This window comes from Odontesthes bonariensis, chromosome 4 (assembly GCF_027942865.1).
Source record: "Odontesthes bonariensis isolate fOdoBon6 chromosome 4, fOdoBon6.hap1, whole genome shotgun sequence".
NCBI classification, from domain to species: Eukaryota; Metazoa; Chordata; class Actinopteri; order Atheriniformes; family Atherinopsidae; genus Odontesthes; species Odontesthes bonariensis.
The window spans coordinates 17,438,349-17,458,218 of NC_134509.1; the positions used below are offsets into that span (position 1 = coordinate 17,438,349).

Below are 19,870 nucleotides of genomic sequence, written 5' to 3' on the forward strand. Positions count from 1 at the left end.
CACACCAGATCCTGCTTTTAAGCCTGCTGTGAACATGTGAACAAGGCAAGATGAAAGAAACCTGAATTTATTTCTTTTGCACAGTACTGAACTTATTACAAGGACTTAGAGATGGGACCAAGTCACACATGTGCAAGTCTCAAGTCTTAGCTTTCAAGTCTCAAGTAAGTCCCAAGTAATTTTTTCTTGAGCAAGTCAAGTCACCTGTCTCAAGTCAAGTAAAGTGCCGAGTCTTTAACTTCCAAGTCCGAGTCGAGTCTCGAGTCTTTTATTTTTGTCAAGTCACAAGTCATCAAAATAGCGACTCAAGTCCAAGTCACAGTGACTTGAGTCCCCATCTCTGGAATGACTTCCCCCTCCGGTCATGTCAGAATTAGCAGTATGAACAGACCTATTTATTAAATGTAGCTTAACTCTGTGTACACGTGTAAGAATGGAACTGTGGTGAGTGCAGAGTGTACTGTAATGCACGTAGCAACATCCACATAATGCTTGTGTTTCTGCCCATACATTCAAAGCGCCTGCTGGCATCGACGTTTGTGCAGTAGAGGTTGAGTGTGGGCTCCTCACAGAGGGGTCTGTCTGCAGGCTGCAGGATCTGCGTGTCGCCCAAGGTGGGAGTGACGTGAAATGGAAAAAAAGCTCCTGAAACTCCAAATCACGAAAATAAATGGGACATCAAATGATCAAACGGGTGATAATGATAATCGTAATGATGATCGTTGTTGCGATGACTTGGTACAATAGCAGCATTCATTCAAAAGGCTGAGTCGTTGAGGAGCAAAGATGTGCCGGGGATCTCATTCAAATCTCTGAAAATCATGTTTCTCAAAGAAAGAGTGTAAAGGGCAAAGGCGTAAGGCCAGATGGACTGGCAAATGTCCGGCCTTGTTCCCAGAGATGTGAAGCTCTTTGAGGTGAGGCTACTGGATATGGAACACAGGTCGTATATTATACCCTCATCTTGCATTTTTTTCTATTCACAACATCTTACAGATATTCAGCCATAGTGACCTGAGAGGGAAAGAAACTGTAGGCTGGTGAGAACACTCTGTTCATGTGACTTTGTGGCTGTCATGTCCAGCGGCTCGACGAATCGTCGAGTCACTAGGGGTGGGTATTGGCAAAGAAGTCACGATTCGATTCGAATCACGATTTACATGCCACGATGCGATACTATCACGATGCATCACGATACATTGCAATATTTTCACTGAACATACTTAAAAAAAAAATACAGCCATTACCAGTGGCTGACTGGCTGTGTATGATCTGGATAGTGTCTTCAATTGATACACAACTCAAAGAAAATCAATTCATAACTGTATATATTGAAACAACTTTTGGAGGTATTGCCATTAAAACAAATATTACTGGACACAAATATTACTATTACTGGACACACTCCTCACAAAAAGTGCATATGATTTATAAAACTTAAAATAACAAAATAGGGATGATCAGTACAGACAAAAAAAAAGTGCATAGGCTTTATAAAACTATAAAAAAATAATAAAAAAATATTGCAAACATCCCTTGCAGCGAAATGCATCAATTGCATGTGTCCTATCATTAAAGGCATAAAAAGCCCCCCCCAAAAAAAAAATTTTTTAAAATTATCGATACTTAGCGTCAAGAATCGATGCAGTAGATCACGAAAATTAGAATTGCGATGCATCGTCATGACGATTATTTTGCACACCCCTACGAGTCACGTTTGAAGATGAGTCCAAGTCTTATATCTGTGACTCCGCTGATGCAGTGAGAGGACAGTGTAGTAGACGGGAAGCTTCCACCGTCTCTGTTCACTGTAAGTCGAGCAAATTGAAAGCAAAAGTTAAAGCAGGGGACCGCTCGAGAGTGATGACTCAGACTTTGCCTCCACAAGAGGGAGTTTGTTCCTGGAGGATGGATTCTAGACAACATCATGCATGTGACAGAGAAAAGCTTTCCGAACCTTTTGTGAGGAGAGAATGGTGCAAGTACGAACACCCGTTTTAGACTGACCAAAATTCTCTTAGAGACCACTGAGAAGGAAAAGATCCGCACAAGGTTCGGCAGGCTGTGGAGAGTCACCAACTCCAGGACGTACAGAATTCTGGCAAAGTTAGAGAGCAGCCATCTAAAGACCTGAGACCAGAGACATTTCTATGTAAACTTCTGATTACGAGAAAATGTAACTACTGTGTGAAGTATGTTTTTTTTTCTTCTTCTTCTTTTGTGGTGTCGTTTTAATAGAGCATATGCGGTGTAAATGTGCACAAGCAAATCAAACCAAATATGTTGAACACAACTAACGGTTCTATATTTTTTTTTCTTCAAAGGACATATGAAAGATGATTATTGGAACGAATAACAAAAAAGTGATTTATATCAAAACGGGCGGTTTTCTGTATAAGGTGGTCAGAAGTATTCAATCTCCTTCTCGTGTCGAAAGGAGCTGACAGTCATTGAACCTATCTCAGTGATTAAAGTCCGAGCAAAAAGTTACCAGCATTACTGAATCCATTTATCTCAACTCTTTATTTGCTTGTCATTTGAACTCTTTGCATTTTTTTTTTAACTCTGAAGAAGCTCTTTTATTGCCTTTATAGTCTTCATATAAACAGACACAAATGTCACATTTTAGACCTTCGTAAATGACCAGGAGGATCTCAAATAAGCTTTATAGAGGCTGTGATATATTCTCAGTCTGGTCCGATGAAGGCAACAGAAAAGTTTGTGTGCTGTGTGTTCATGTGCTTGTGTGCTTAAAAGCGTGTGTAATCCTCTGTTAGGCTCTTGAGAGCTGACATATTGCTGCTATTGATCTTTACTTCTAAAATCAACACAGAAGCCTGGATACTGATGACGGGCAGGCCAGGGGAGTCAGGGTGTCCTGATAACACGCACACACTCTCATTAATGCTCAGCATACACATATAAACAGAAGCACGTGCACATATGCAAAGTGTTACGGAGGTCTGTAAACATCAGTAAAACTGTGAGCAAAATTTAATCGGAGAGACTTCAAATCTAAATTTCATGATGGGATGTATAAACACACAAAAGCACCGGTGCCTGCTGTGTTTACTGTCGCTGTACACACATTATACACTATCATTAGTTCACCTACTTTATTCTGTCAACAAAGGACGTGACCCAATCTCGCAGAAGAATGGTGTGCACCTTCAAAAAGTGTAGGTTCAAAAGGCTTCGAACAGTCCACTTCACTTGTTGAGGAAAATCGAAACAAATGTTTGCACAAGACATTAAATATGATTGATATGACAAAATAGCCTGAAAACACGCTATTATTTTGAGTTTGGTCTAAAAGTGTGAGAGCAGCAAGATACGGCTCGCCTTTGATGAACAGATGATCTCTTTCATTTGTTCAGTCACGGGGGGGGCTGGTGCTGGTGCATGTCCCAGCTGCCATCAGGCAAGTGGTTGGGTGCACCCTGGACAGGTCAGCAAACAACCATGCGCGCTCACTCCAAGCATCAATTTAGAATCGCCAATTATCCTAGCGTGCATGTTTTTGGGGCTCTGGAAAGAGCTGGCGGCATGTTCAGCGTCTACATCACCTCTCAACAGGTGGCAGCTGACATGACTCCAGTCCCCCCCACAATTCTGGAGAGGATTAAGGGGGATATGGAAAATGAATAGCATGTTATTGGAATGTGGAAGGAGTGTCCACACAGAAAGGCCCCTGCAGAGATTCAAATGATGTCTTTATACATGTACAGTACGTATTGATTTTTTTAGGAACGATTTTTCCTCAGCCGTTAATTTGTTTAATCTGGATTTTAATCTGGTTTGTGAGACTGAAAATGGAAATTATACAGTCGGTAGAGAGAACAGAAGAGCACAGCTGAACTGACTTTATCATTTAAAATCAACAGCTAAAGTCTCGATAACAAAAAATACTTATTTTGTTGTTGGTGAAGTCAGAAGACTATTACAAAAAAATCACAGAAGGCGACTGACTTCACCTGCAATTACAAAATAATGCCGTCAGTTGTAATATCACATGGTGCCTGTCAGCTAATTGAGGAAATTATTGTGAAGCTGTCGCGCAGGTTCTTTAGTTGCTTTCTTCCTTTACTCTCGCAGGCACCTATGCACTATTCCATGGCTGAAAATATACTCCCTAAATAACTACTACTGAACTGTACAGAGTCCACCTTTTCCAAGAAATCATATCGGCTTGTTTTTCCAGAAAAGAAACTTTTCATTTTCCTTCGTTTTTGAAGATTATTTCCTCACATAAAATGATTAACTTTGGGCACCAAAGACAGGGCAGAGACGATTAATGATACAGTATGGAGGACAAAGAGGATGTTTTGAAATGATTGTCCTCTTTAGGTGTGTGTGTCCTCTGGTCGTGCTGCATCTGGGTGTGGCGTGCGGTGGCCGATGAGAGTTCAGAGCGTTCCCCCTTTAGAAGTCAAAACAGCGTATGATTTGATTTCATGCTTTTTTATCCTTTAACTAGCCTTATAACAGAGACGGGAAAAACGTAATGATGTGTTTGTGTGTCTGTGTGTAACAGCTCTTCATCCTCCCTTAGCAGAGGATCCATTAGCCTCGGACCCCTCCCCGGTTGCCCAGTGATAAAGTAAACAAAGTGTGTTTGACCAGTCCTGTACGCAAATATTTGTTCTGGAAGCTGCCTCATCCCACACGAGACACACACGCCTGCGGCCATGTGCTGAGGTATATATGCAGTGACAATCGTGCTGGACCAGTAATACGTATGCACACACAAAAAGTGGATCCTTCAGTGACCCGGGCCAGACTTCTTTTTTACATAAGAGACCGAACAAAGTTGAACCTGGTGTCTAATTCACAAGGTAAGAAAGCTGTTCAACCTGCTCAATGTGCTTCTCTTGGAAACAAACCTCTGTTGTGTTAGATTCTGACTTTTCCTCCTTTGCATTTTCCTCTCCAGGGTTGTTACCAACATGGCCGCAGAAGTCATCAGGAACTTCCTCATCCAGGCCCCAACTCCAAGCTATTATCCCATAATTTTCCAGCACTCTCCATGCAAGGAAGATGAGGAGGAGGAACTGGAGGAAAAGTCAGAGGGGAGAGCAGATGGAGAAGAAAGAGAAGAAGAGGAGGAGGATGAGGATTGTGAGGCTCAGGAGGATGAAGAAGAGTGTTTAGATGGGTTCCTTTTGAACCCCTCTCACGCTGCCCTGGATGTGACCAAGCAGCTGCTAAGGTTTGCTGACCTCATCAGTCGTGATGTCCAACGGTATTTCGGTCGCTGCTCTGACGACAGAGAAGGTTGTGACATCTACAGCGACTCTGTTTCCATGACGACTGGCGGGCGTCTGCGTTACTACGATGATCTGCTGAGAATCGCAAGGGCAGGCAGTCCGGAGGAGCAAGAGAACAGCCTTCTGGCTCATGCTGATGATCCTGCAGTCACTGTTGCCAAGGACAACGGTAGTCTTGGGCCCCTGGCGGAACTGTTTGACCACAGGGGCCTGAGTCAGGGCAGAGGCCAACCAATGATCAAGAGGCATCTCCCACTCAGCTTCTGGACGGAGCCGCTCCCCCACTGCGCTCTGATCAGTTTCAGCAACACACCCGGCGTCTCACACGCAGACGGCAGCGCAGCTTCGCAGGACGGCACACACACCAACGGAAACAGACATGTGCACTTTAACCCCATCGCACACCACAACACACACACCCTCGAGAGCACTCAGCTGGACTTCAGCGATCTGCTGGCAGACTGGGACCCAAACCCAGAGTTCAATCACACACTGACAGAGGACACACACATGCAGCATTAAACACACAACTGCCGACTGAGACTGACATCCAAGTGACTCCATTCATCTCCTGCACTGCTAAGACACCAATACAGCTTCGATTGTTTGCTTTTCGGGGTCCGTTCCTTTAAGAGAGGAAGAAAATCTCAGCAGTTTGTCTTGGTATGTCATGCAGACACTCGTGCAGGTGCACAACACCACGTCTTTACACCTGTTTGACTTATTTTGTTGTCCTATTACAATCAGGATGAAAGAAGCTAACTCTGTGAAGCTCACTGCTTTGAAAGATGTCAGTGATTTGCTTCTAGAAACTTTTACTTCTAGTTTTCACTATGGTTTACTGAAGAAAGACTTTCGAATAACCAGGTCATTATTTCTACAGTAGAAAAGTACACTCTTAATTTGCCCAGTCCTCATAGAACTGTCAGTGATGTTAATGAATACTGATCAGCAACTAAAGCCAGCATTGGCAAAGAGAATACACTGTTGGTAATTGGACTTGGTTGAGACGGCGCTCCGTGTAGCAGAAAGTCTTCATCCATCTCTGCTTTCTGCCTGCTTTTCCTAACTCTACTACTGTTGAGATTAAAACTCACTTTTTTGTGTTGGAAAAGCAGCACAAATATCCTCAGAAACCCATTTAATGCAGGGAAACACTTTAAAATGTTGACTCAGTGGGTAAAAAAACCTTTTTTTCTTTCTTTAATTAGTTTTTTAAGTGTTATTTTACTTAATAAAACTATAGATCTTTACATTCTGGCACGGTTTGTTCTCCCTTATTTCAGTCACTTGAGAAAAATACTCAGATTTTTCGTATGTGTTTAATGTAGGCCAATAGTTTTAGATTCAGAGCACCCAAACAGTTCCTCAGCCTCTTCTTATTCGTGAGATCTAGTGGTTTAATGCTTTCCGGGCTACCCTACTGGAATGGCACTAGAACCAGGCCATAACTGTAATTTTAAGGTATTCCATTTCCAGATAAGCAACTGAGAAATTAAAGACTGTTTTAACAACATCAGTGTCCCTGGCTTTATTTTTCATGGCCATTCTTATTTAGTCTTGTTTACATGGACAAGGAAAGACTGTCTTTTATGGGATCAAATCAGAAAGATTTTGCACTTGTACAATGATGTTCACATGTGTAACAAAGTTCTGAAGTTGTAAAAATAGTTTTGTAAAGTGACTGAAAACAAATACAAATATGCTTTGCACATACACAAAAAAAGGTGGAATGCCCTCTCCGGGTCGGGAATGAGATCCTTCCCCAAGTGAAGGAGTTTAAGTATCTCGGGGTCTTGTTCACGAGTGAGGGACGAATGGAGCAGGAGATTGACAGACGGATTGGTGCGGCGTCTGCAGTGATGCGGGCTCTGCACCGGCCCGTCGTGGTGAAGAAGGAGCTGAGCCAGAAGGCGAATCTCTCGATTTACCGGTCAATCTATGTTCCTACCCTCACCTATGGTCACGAGCTGTGGGTAGTGACCGAGAGAACGAGATCGCGAATACAAGCGGCTGAAATGAGTTTCCTCCACAGGGTGTCTGGGCTCTCCCTTAGAGATAGGGTGAGAAGCTCGGTCATCCGGGAGGGGCTCGGAGTAGAACCGCTGCTCCTCCGCATCGAGAGGAGTCAGATGAGGTGGCTCGGGCATCTGGTTAGGATGCCTCCTGGACGCCTCCCCGGTGAGGTGTTCCGGGCCCGTCCCACTGGGAGGAGGCCCCGGGGAAGACCCAGGACACGTTGGAGAGACTATGTCTCTCGGCTGGCCTGGGAACGCCTCGGGGTCCCCCCAGAAGAGCTGGAGGAAGTGGCCGGGGACAGGGACGTCTGGGTCTCTTTGCTCAAGCTGCTGCCCCCGCGACCCGACCCCCGGACCAGCGGAAGATAATGGATGGATGGATGGATGGATGGATGGATAGCATACACAAACTATTTTTAGAACTCCAAAACTTTGTTACACATGTGAACATCATTGCACAAGTGCAAAATATTTCTGACCCTTATTTGATCCCATAGTCTTTTATCCATCAACCAAAGGTTGTTCTTACAGACTGAACCTGGTAGTTACTTTTCTTATCTTGCCGCAGTGATGTACAGAAGCATTTCAGGGCACACAGTTCAGTCAAACCCATTTCTCATAATTCTTCAACATAAATATATATATATATATATATATATATGTATATATGTATATGTGTATATAAGTTAAACAAGCAACAATGAAAATGAGCCCTGGAGAAGAGGGAAATTTTAACTTAAGGGTTTCATGTTGTTTGGTTTCTTAAGGGTTTGACTTAAAAATTGTCCTCCAAGAATTGAAAATAGATTTCTGTCGACTTAATATGTATCAAAATGGTCGAGATATATTTTTTAAAAATGTGTTTATTCCTCTGGGATCCACGATGCAAATGAGCCTGATCTTGCTGGGATGTATGAATCGCTAACAGTTTAAATCTGTGATTTGGAGCATTGGTGCAGTTCCAAATTGGAGCTGCTCAGCCATGGCGATGTCCATGAGATGTCCTCTTGCATACTGATAGAAACAACATATGATAAAACATGATAAAAGGGTTAAAAGGGTTAAAAACTTGATTTGAGCTTTGTAGCACAGAAAAGCCATAACACTGGGGCAGTCGGTGGTGTAGTGGGTTAAGCAGCCGCCCCATGTACAGAGACTACAGTCCTCGCTGCAGCTGGCCCCGGTTCGAATCCCGCACCGGACGGCCCTTTTCTGCATGTCTTCCCCCTCTCTTTGCCCCCTGCTTCCTGTCTCTCTCCAACTGTCCTATCCATTAAAGGCATAAAAAGCCCCCCTAAAAAAAGGAAAAGCCACAACACAGTGAAAGAAAAATTTAAACCATAATATGTCACCTTGAACCTAAACTCTTACACCAATGTCTACTAAGCGCTATTGGAAATACTTTCACTGTTACAAGTGTACGTTTCATTGTGGTGAGTAACACCATTGATCTCAGCAGTGTTGGTGTGGGATCACATTAAGCCCATGTCTAAAAATGCTAGCACAAAACCATCTGTGTAATCATATAACTAATCGTTTTTTATGAAGAAACAGCACGTCTAAAAAGTTCCAGTAAACAGGGACCCAGCAGGTGAAGGTGGCTGCCGCTGTTTTAGTAGACATAAGTTGTGTGGTAAAAGAGGGAAAGATTGAGAGCTTGTAATCTACCTGTTCCTATCACTGTGGCTGTTTTTAGGTAAATGAGGGTCTGATAAGGGCCTAGAAGTGGAGGAAGTGTGTACAAATGCCACAATTTGTTGGGTAATAGGGCCTGTTTAAAGGTTACAAGCAAAACTGGAGAGAAAAAAAGAAAGAAAAACTTTGTTCATTTGATTATTTTTCTTTTTTAGTCTATCAGCCAGTTTACCCAATTCTGAATCTACATGGCACCATTCCATTGGCCTATGTAGACCGGATAGAGTCCTCTGCAAGCGGTAACATCTGATTGGATGAGAGGGAAGGCCAGTAACATTTTGACACACACTCTCCATCTGAGATAAGTAAACGTACACACTTTTAGTGACACATGAACTGAAGGTTTCCCCACACCTGGGCGGAGGTACCAGAGCAGCTCTCACAGAAACACAAACATGAGGCTTTTGTCCATAACTCTGCTGGCCCTGCTGCTGTGGGCCTCATTGGTCCAGGCCAACGGCTCAGACGCTGACAAACAGACAGACACACAAGGAGACGCATCAGAGGAGGCAACAGAGGACACGTCAGAGGAGGAAACTGAAGAGAAGCCAAAGAAGGAGAAAACGACGGAGATCGAAGAAGAGAAAGATGTCATGGTTCTTCACATCAACAACTTTGCCAGAGCTCTCAGCGAGAATAAATATTTATTGGTTGAATTCTGTGAGTATTATCAAAATATTAAGTGCAACGCTATGAATAAACAGATCATCATTACCATAAATACTGTTTTTTTGTGTACAATAAGTGCATTTAAACCCTTTAAAAAAAAAAATCTCAATTTGTCCAATTCAAGTCAAAGGAAGAATCTTTGCTTTTTAGGTTTTTTTTCTTATTTCTTTAAAATGCATGTTTTGATCTGTCCCAACTTCCTCTGATTAGGTACTATCGTGTGAAAAAATGTGTTTTACATTTGTGTTGCTTTTTTTTTTACTAAAAATAACATCAGTGATGACATATGTTGATCTGAAAAAGATAGTTACAAGAAGAGTTTATTTGTAGAGAGTTTGTGTTAAAAAATGCCACGGGTGAGTTTTGATGTGCTGACATAATGTTAAAATCTCACCTGACACCTGAAAGTGTGTCTTTCAAAATCTTGAGTTAACTGAAGAGGATTGTGAGATATCTCCAAAAGCTTCAGGAATATCTGACTTGGGGAGCTATAACTTTTCGTCCAGTATAAAGTGGACGCTTCACCAGTATTTTAATGAAACAGTATTGAGGTATTATCATATATACGGACAAACGTTTGTAAGTACACGTGGCCCGTCCCGTCCAGATGTTGTACAGGTGCAACTCTCCCACAGATGAGCTCAGCATTACAAGAGTCGAGGTTGTGGCAGGGAGGGGATAAAAGCTGAGCCCAACTGCCATTTCTGCTATCAGCAGCTAATTTCCATCCGTATCTGGACAGGAGCTGCCGATAGCAACAGAATGGAGACCTGCTTTGGTTAAAACCCAGTAACTCTTTCTCAGGGTCAAACTCTGAAAGTGTCAGAACGCTCCCTCGTGAGGCCCAAGTTCAGATAAACTCTTTTTTTAGTCTTGCCCTGGAAAAAATGTTTGTCTTTTGTGTGTAGATGCTCCCTGGTGTGGCCACTGCCAAAAGCTGGAGCCAGTTTATGCTGAGGCTGCTGAGAAGCTGAAGAAAGAGGAACCAGAGATCCGTTTGGCCAAAGTGGATGCCACAGAGGAGAAAGAGCTGGCTGATGAGTTTGATGTAGGAAACTTCCCCACTCTGAAACTGTTCACCGACGGAGACCGCAAGCAGCCTGTTCACTACTCTGGTGAGTACACAGCAGGCATCCACCACAGCCGTTTACCTGTTCATCTCTGCTCTGTGCCATTTCATCATCGCACTTTCTTTTCTTTCTTTGGTCTCTTTGTAAAACCCAAGTAAACACCAAGTATGGCCGTCTGCCACCCTCATCATGACTGTGAGAAACTGTATGTTTCCGCAGTGATGATGCTAACACACACAAAGTTAGCAAGATTAAAGCAGGGCTCTCAACTTCCATGCTTTTCACATGATCTGACGTCACAAATCACCACTTGCCGTGAATAAAAGGGGACTGACGTCTTTGCAAAATACGATCCTGGTACAATATTGTCCAAAAGGATTTTAGTAGAACATGAGTATCAACAATGAAAAATACTCAGTAGAGTATTCTTCCCCTGTATAGACCCGCACTTTTCAAGCAGTGACAGTGTTTTTCAGACACTTCATCTAGTCTGTCAGCCACAAGTTTATTGTCAGAGCCCCTCTGTTATTGTAACAACCAATCACAGCAGAGCTTCCCTCCCACCCTAAGGGGACGCTGCAACCCAGCATCCCAAATAATATAGTTAGGCATGTCTCAAGACTGCACATAGGAAAAAAAGAAAAGAAAAAGAAAAACTGTCTCACAAGTAAGTGAACTTAACCTTAATTTCCACACGAGGTAACATGGTTTGTCTGTTTTTGTTTTCTAGGTAAAAGGACGGTAGTGGGAATAATCCAGTGGATGAAGCGTCGTACAGGCCCTGGTGCTCAAATTATCAGCACTGCAGACTCTGCAGCTGAGTTCATCGATGCCCATAACATCACCGTTATTGGATTTTTTGATGTATGCTTTTCTCTAATGTATATGCAGCATTTCCCTTCTATCATGTCATATCAATACATTTTTGTGCAACTGTATTTTGTCGCACTCTGTTTGGTTCCTTTTCCACAGAGTCTGGAAAGCGAGGCAGCCAAGGCGTTGAAGGAAGTTGCTTTTGATTTGCCCGACACAGAGTTTGCAGTCACAGCAACTCCTGAAGTTTTCCAGAAGTATGAGGTGAAAGGAGACACAGTGGTGCTCTTCAAAAAGGTATGAGGATCGACGAGTCTGCTTTTTTTTGTAGGGCAGAGAAGCAGAGATGCGAGACGGTGGATGTTGTTGATTTTGCTGCTCAGAGATACATGACAGACATTACTGTCTGAATGTCCAAATATGATATCCAAGTACAGTGAAGGCTTGACGACTTTTTTTTTTTTTTTTCTAATTTAATCTTTTACGACACAATAAACGGATGATAATAAATAGGGCTCGAGTTAATAAAAGGAAAGCCCATCACAAGGGTCCGAACGGATGCGAGGACCACTGTGGGAATAAGTCTTAGTCAGATTTTAGTGTTTTACTCCGTGTCTTTCTTCAGTTTCATGCCAGACAAATTGTGTTACATATACACAAAAAAATCAGGGGTCAATCAGGATCTAAATCAGAGCTTCAGTCATTTATTATGCGTCATTAAACAACAACACAGACACCCCCCCCCCCCAAATGGATGTTATACGAGTATAGAGAGATACAAAATGAACACACAGAGGAAAATCAACTGATGACGGACTACAAATAGACGAATGCAAAAAGATACATGTTAACTTCAGATTCTTGATTTTTAGTATATGTTGTTTATTGTTGTTTATATACTTTAGAGTGGCATAAGGCTCTAAAAATGCAAAGATTTGGACTTTGAACTGATATCGAAGCCTTAAAAGCAACACCTCTTCACATCTGAGGAGCTGGAATCAGCAACCTTTATTATTATTAATTTTACTTGATAAAAGAGCTGAATAATTGTAATGACTACATTTTTTGTTTTCTGTTGGCTCAATCAATCAGTTGCCGGCTAATTTAAAAACTGGAAGAGATAAGTGGTGTATGTTAGTGAAGCAAACCGGCGTGTGTTTCCTAGTTTGACGACGGCAGAGCAGACTTTATGTTGTCAGAGGACGGGAAGTTGGACAAACAAAACCTGACTGCCTTCATTAAGGAAAACAGCCTGGAGCTGATCATCCCATTCACCCAGGAGGTAATACACACACATGCTCACATACACGATTACACAATTTGAATCAAAAACCTGAGGCGAAATAGAAATAATTCTGTGTGTGTGTGCGTTTTCAGACAGCAGAAAATATCTTCAGCTCTCCCATCCTCCTGCACAGCCTGCTGTTCATCAACTCTACTGTGGAGAGTCACATGAATCTGTTGGATGACTTTAGGACTGTCGCCAAAGAGTTGAAGGGAAAGGTAATTGCTTGGTGTGTGTTCATTGTATCTTTCATGTTGTGGGTATTTCAGTCTGTTTGTGCAGTCACATTGTGGGAGCTCGACTTGTTCTTGGAGACAAAACTGGGTCCACGTCACACAAATCATTATTTAGGATCAGATTCTCAGAAGTTACAGAAACTCAAATCTGTGTGTGTTTTGCAGATGCTATTCATTAAGATTGATGTGACGTCAGCCCTGTCACATGTACTGAACTACTTTGGAGTGTCTGAGAGCGACACTCCCACTGTTCGCATCATCAATATGGACACACAGAAGAAGTTCAGCATTGACTCTGGGGACCTCACTGTTGATTCGTTGCGACAGTTGTGCCAGGAAGTTGTGGATGGCACTGCGAAAGTAAGACACACACGCCCTCTATTCATATTAACTTGCACAGCAGCATTAAATTCAATGACTTGTCCTTTTGTGTGCTACAGCCATACTATCGGTCTGAGGAGATCCCAGAGGACTGGAGCAAAGGACCAGTCAAAGTCCTGGTGGGCAAGAACTTTGAATCTGTAGCTTTGGACCAGACTAAAAATGTCTTTGTGGAGTTTTGTAAGTCACTCTGCACTTTAACCCTGTAAGCTGTACACATGTGTATGTCTAAATTATCGTCCTGGAAAAAGTGTCTGCAAATTAAGTCAGTAAAAAAAGAAAAGCATGAGGGGAAAATAACCAAAAAAAACTTGATCTGACTGGATAAAAAAACATTTAGTAAAAGTTGCAAAATATAGCAGAAAAAAGAGAAAGACACGTCCACACAAGGGGAGTAACAGCGGTGCATTGATGTTCTTCCAAGAATTTCTACCAATTCCCCCATTCATCTCCTAACTGTGTGTGTCTGTGTGTGTAGATGCTCCCTGGTGTGGACACTGTAAGGAACTGACTCCCATCTGGGAGCAACTGGGTGAGAAATACGCCGACCAGGATGACATCATCATAGCCAAGATGGACGGCACAGCCAATGAATTGGAGTCGGTTGCGATTGATGGATTTCCAACTCTCAAATATTTCCCAGCTGGGGGCAAAGAGGTAAACACACACACACACACACACACGCACACACACACATGCAACAACCCACACACTCTGCACAGATTTTAGAAGACTCCTTTTCTCTCAGGTAATAAACTACACTGGAAAAAGGGATCTGGAGACATTTTCTAAGTTCCTGGATAATGGAGGAGTGCTGCCAAAGGATGAAAGTGATGAGGATGAGGATGAGGATGAAGTTCCAGACACTGAGGACGACACTGGTGACCACAGCAAGGTTTGCTTTCGTTGCTACTTAAACATTCTTCCCTCAACTACGCCTTGACTGACAAGGTTTTCTTCTCCCGTTTTTCAGGAGACAGATGAGTCCTCAGAGGTTAACACCAACGAAACGTCCAAAGACGAGCTGTAATAACACATTCCAGCAAATTAAGTGCAACCTCACATCTTCCTTTTTTTCTTAATAAAAGTGATACACTTATAAAACGTGTGCATGTGGAATTATTATGAATGGCCCTCAACTTCTGCAACATAATGTCCTTTTAAGCACCTTTCCTGTGCAGAGGTTGATCCAGCTATCCTTGCGAAAGGTCTCTTGAAGTAATTTCCGATACTAATGGATCTGCTAAAGTTGAATTTGTCAGCTTTTGACAAAACAGACATACGTGCAATGCATTCAACTCAACTCAACTTTATTTATATAGCCTTTTAACACAGCTGTGGCTGAAACAAAGTGCTGTACAACACAAAATACCAGGCATAAAACACAAGAACAATGCAAAAACAACAATAGACAACAACCATATTAAAACAATAAAAACAATAACAGAAACTCATGCTGGGTTAAAAACCAAGGAATAAAAATGGGTTTTAAGACGTGTTTAAAAAAAAAAAAATTGATCCATGATAGATTGTTTTTACAACTCTAAAAGTGTCAGGACATCCCTGCATTCCTCTTTGTGCATGCTATCCATATTTTGAAAGGTCTGTTTCATCGAGTGTGAATGTTTTATTCTATTTTTATTTTTATTTTTTTCGAGAAGGTTTAATGGATATGGCCTTCTTTATAAAAGTCAATGATTGACATCCAAATATGTTTTTAAAGGAAAAATTCCAACGTGTCGCCATCCCTATCAACCAAGTGCTGTTTGCAGAATTATGTCTGCTTTATGCAACCAGACTGGCAGTTACCCACAATTCCAAAAGCCAATCTGAGCATATCACAACTGATTATTTGAAGAAAGAAATAATTCAAAAGTGTAAAAACAGCATCTGGAAAATGACAAAGCTAAAGCAAGACATACGTGCCCTCACTAGGGAATGTGAGGGCAGGACACAATTGGATTCCCAGAACCAGGACCACATCATGAGCATCCAAACTGCGAATGAGGAGCCAATGCTGCTGCTTGCATTGCAAACCTACATACATGGAAAGACATGGAAAGCATGACTGCTGAGGAACTTGAGACGTAAAACTCTCCTCCTCTCAACTACTGATCTCTGCGTCCTTTTTATAACGTAGGTTTGTCAGTGAGTGACTTATAATGGCGCCATTCACATCAGGAGTTTCACTGTCCTCTATGATGAGACTTTGTGCTTGGACCTGCACACTTGTGCCTTTTATTTTTTGCCCACCACACGGTCCAGTTTCTGTGCCAAAGCTTTCCCCCTTCACTTTTATGTAAAAAGAGTTACACATGTGCATCATACATATAGTTATGTACATGCATATGTGCAGAGATCAATTTTTACATTAGGATATTTTCTGTCATATCCATTGTTTCTCAGCAAGCTTACCTACTGAACATACAAAAAAGGGTTACCCAATTCTACATTCCACATTACACTGAAGGCGGTGAAAAATCTTCCACCAGGCAAATGGCTTCCAGCTCAGTGGCTCCAACTGAGTTCACTGCTCTCATTAACAAGCATACTGTAACATGTAATGTGCAGCGTTGTATGGTATGGGAGACTGTGCTAAGAGGGCTTTTTAATGTACTTTTAAAACGGGTGTTTTATATCAAACTCTAATCATCTTGTCTTACTAAGCAGGCTAATGTGAGGTCGAATGACGTCATCACTCTGCCTGACACATTAAACGGGACAACTAGTTAACATGTTTTCTAGTATCTTTCCAGAAAGTTGAATTTCTTGAGAATAAAGTGATTGTTTGACAGGGTCAAACTCTACGGAAGCCCAGAGCGGACGTGGTACGTATAAACTTTTTTTTTATGGTTTTCTCGAGATAATTATGTCGTTATCTTGAGAAAACAATGATCATTTTCTCGAGATAACGAGTTAATTTACCGATGGTTTTCGAGGCCACTTTTTCTCCCCAGTCCGCCCCTGTTTATATGCAGTGTTAATTTCGTTAAACGAGACGAGACTAAAAATGTTCGTTGACGAGCCTTTCCCTATCACAAAAGACGTGACGATGACGAGACTACAGTGTTCTAAAAAAACACAAACGAAAACTGTGTCATGAGATGCATTTCGTTGACAAACAAAAACGAGACGAACATGCCATGCTAGAAATAAAAACTAAACAAAAAAAATCCCTTGTTTTCGTCAACCATAATTTAGAAGATCCACCAGAACTTTTGAAAATGATTAAATGTGTTTCAGCCGGCAGTTGACACGTCACGTTCAACGTCCTCTTGCCGCGCAGGCATAAGCTGCGACTGCCTGCCTACTTCACAGACAGTGCTAGCTAGAAGGAAGACAGCGTGCACCTGCTGAAACAGCATAATGCTTGCCCTTGTTGGTCGGAAGATGAGGATGGATATCTGGTCCCACTTCGATTATATTGAGGGAGAAAAAAAATCGCAATGCCTCAGGTGTGAGAAAAAGGTTGCTGGGAAAAATACAACTAACCTGAAGAGGCACCTTCATCTGAACCACGCGGATATCAAGGTAAGGCGTGAGTCTGAATGCAAGCTAATCTAACAACTAGCGTCCATGGAAGTAGCGATTCAAATGGAGGTACAGTGGAAACCGCTTAATCACGTTGGTCCAGAGCCAATTTGAACACTATAAGCGGTTGATTACTAAGACCGAATTTGTATGATCTTATTTTTATTGCTATTTTATGTTTTACTCCCTTGATTCCTTTCTGGACGTCTGCTTCTGCCTCGCTAGCTAACGTAACGAGTTGACACCGGGCAGCAAGCCGAGATGCTGCGGCGAAGCTTGGCATTCCTCAGGCTACCTTGTGTAGTCTAATTAAGCAACGAGAGACAGTCATGAATGCTAACGACGGGAAAAGCACCTGAGGAATGCCAAGCTTCGCCGCAGCATCTTGTTGGCTCGTTTTTGGTAATTTGTCATACGCCTCGAGGAGACTACGTTATTCATTCAGAGAAAATGACTTCCTTTTTCCAGCCATGATTCGCGCGCTTGCTGCCCGGTGTCAACCCGTTACGTTAGCTAGCGAGGCAGAAGCAGACGTCCAGAAAGGAATCAAGGGAGTAAAAAATAAAATAGCTACATGTAGTTTTAAAATTATTTTTGCACATGTTTACATTCATAAAATGGCCAAAAATGAACATTATAAACGGATTTCTTGATTATTTAAACAGCATTTGTATAGAAATTATTCTGTCCCAAGCCTTTTGATCTATATAAGCGGTTGATTACTATATCCATGACCACTATAAGCGGTTTCCACTGTATTATGATGCATGTCTATTCATATTGCGGTTTTTGTATGGGGCGTTTTGGTGTGCATCATCCAATATGTTCGTATCAGAATGTGGTAAACCGAGTGAAAGTGCTTACGTGCTCATCCAAGTGATGGAAACAGACGGTTGAAGCAACTAGGGTATGTCATGTGCTATTTCAGTGATGGACTCGCTTGCATTTTAACATGGTGTCAAGTTTGACGACAGCACATTACGCTGTCCGGTAAAGCATCACTTGTAATAACTTGGTGAGTGAGTAGAGTGGTTGAGGTTAATACATCACTGTGTTAGTTTGCTAGCATGGTAGGCTAACACCCATGCAGGTAGCATAGGATTCTCATGCTGCATTAGTTTGGCGTTTTTTTTCTTCTATATTGGGAAATATAGTGAACATAGTGGTAAATGAAGGAGTTAAGGAAAACTTCGGCAAAACATTTCCTTTCTCTCATATTGACTTTACCCCGCTTTGTTTTACATGTTATTTAAACAGTAGGATTACTTCAGTATTGCTTCAACAAGTTCTGAATCTCGTCGAACATGTAACGCGACTGAGCCTTCTTCCAACATGACGAGCAATGTGCTACATCGTATTTGATGCAAACTCGGTTACAGGCAGGGAAATGGCGAGTTATGAGAATGAAGAAAGGTGTTGTGTCTTGTCTATATGAACAATCATCAACACAGAATGATTTATTTAGCACTGTATGTGTATCCTGATTTTATGTTTGTCACCATTATTAATACTTGTGAGCTATTGTATAGCGTTTTGTGAAACCTCATAGTAGCCTATTTATTTCTCACCCTAGATTCCAGATGTCGCCCACCCAGCCCCAGCCTCAGCCCCGGCAGCCAAAGACAGCCCCTCTTTCGCAACTTCAAGTGCCTTCTTTCAAAATTTGAAGTACAATACAGAATCCCGAGAACAGCGCCAGAAGGAAGAAGCCATAGCGAAATGGATTGCCAGGACCGGCCTCCCACTACGGACAGTTGAAGACGAGGAGTTTTTAAATATGTTAAAAGTCCTAGATAAAAGGGTGACTGTCCCGAAGAAAACCAAAACCTCCAATCTAATTGAGCACATGTACCTGGCCGAAAAAATTAAATTCAAAAGCAGATTGGCAATTGCACGAAAAGTGACTATCGGAACAGACATCTGGAGCAAAAAAGGACTTACAGCCTCCTTCCTTGCAGTGAGTGCCTGCTACTTCAATGTGCAACAGGAAAAAGCTGAACACATCCTTTTGAACCTAAAGCAGCTGACTCATCCACACACTGCACTGTCTATTGCTGCACATGTCAATGAGTGTCTAGATGAATGGGGGATTCCAAAAGACAAAGTCCTGACGGTCATCACAGACAACGGCAGCAACATGGTATCTGCCTTTCGCCATGATGATGACGACGACGACGACGACACCAGCTCTGATGATGATGACGATGGCCAGGACACTGATGGCGAGGATGAGGCAGATGAAAGGTCAGTCTGTGTTTGATGTGTGTAGAGGCTTCACACTGTTGTAGATTTTCAATATTCAACTTAAAAAGAATGAAATGGGGGTTCTGTAGTGTAGTGCGCTAATGGACCCAGGTTTGAATCCAGCCTAGCTCATTTCTCAACACCACCCCATCTCTCCCCCATTTGTTTCCTCTGACTTTTTCACTGTCCTGTCCAATAAAGACAATACAACTATACAATTGGCATTAAAAACATAAAAAAAAAAAAAAAAGTAAAATATACAGGATACAGGATAAATAGGATGTTTTAGATGTATTGTCTAATTACAACCTGAAATGTATTGTCTTATTACCACCAAAATAATGTTGTTTTGTGTTTCACTCAGATATGGGACACTGGAGAGGACCCCTTGTGTTGTCCACACGCTTCAACTTGTTGTGAGGATGATCCAAAAAGAGCAGAGCATCAGGCGTCTCCTGGACAAGACTAGTCACCTTGTCAAAAAGTTCAGGAAGTCCTCTGTTGCCACTGAACAGCTGCTGCAAAGAACTGAACTCATCCTCAAGAAGGACTGCCCAACAAGATGGTCCAGTACCTACGAAATGGTGTCACGCTTGCTTGAGGTGAGGGAACAGGTCACGGCTGTGGCAAATAACATGGGCTGGGACTGCCTACTCCCCAG

The 19,870-nt window shown here is 42.2% G+C and overlaps 2 protein-coding genes across 2 annotated transcripts; both read left to right on the forward strand.

Moving 5' to 3' along the window:
* The first annotated feature begins 4,572 nt into the window (after positions 1 to 4,572).
* Positions 4,573 to 5,789, forward strand: percc1 (proline and glutamate rich with coiled coil 1). Its single transcript, XM_075462370.1, has 2 exons — positions 4,573 to 4,835; positions 4,934 to 5,789. Exon 2 carries the CDS (start codon positions 4,947 to 4,949, stop codon positions 5,787 to 5,789), a length of 843 nt encoding a protein of 280 aa, XP_075318485.1. The 5' UTR covers positions 4,573 to 4,835; positions 4,934 to 4,946.
* Positions 5,790 to 9,304: 3,515 nt separating this feature from the next.
* pdia2 (protein disulfide isomerase family A, member 2) lies at positions 9,305 to 14,532 on the forward strand. The gene is made up of 11 exons (XM_075464462.1): positions 9,305 to 9,640; positions 10,558 to 10,764; positions 11,450 to 11,583; positions 11,692 to 11,829; positions 12,698 to 12,814; positions 12,910 to 13,035; positions 13,219 to 13,413; positions 13,494 to 13,614; positions 13,913 to 14,091; positions 14,183 to 14,329; positions 14,408 to 14,532. Exons 1-11 carry the CDS (start codon positions 9,376 to 9,378, stop codon positions 14,462 to 14,464), a joined length of 1,686 nt encoding a protein of 561 aa, XP_075320577.1. The 5' UTR covers positions 9,305 to 9,375; the 3' UTR covers positions 14,465 to 14,532.
* Positions 14,533 to 19,870: the final 5,338 nt, after the last annotated feature.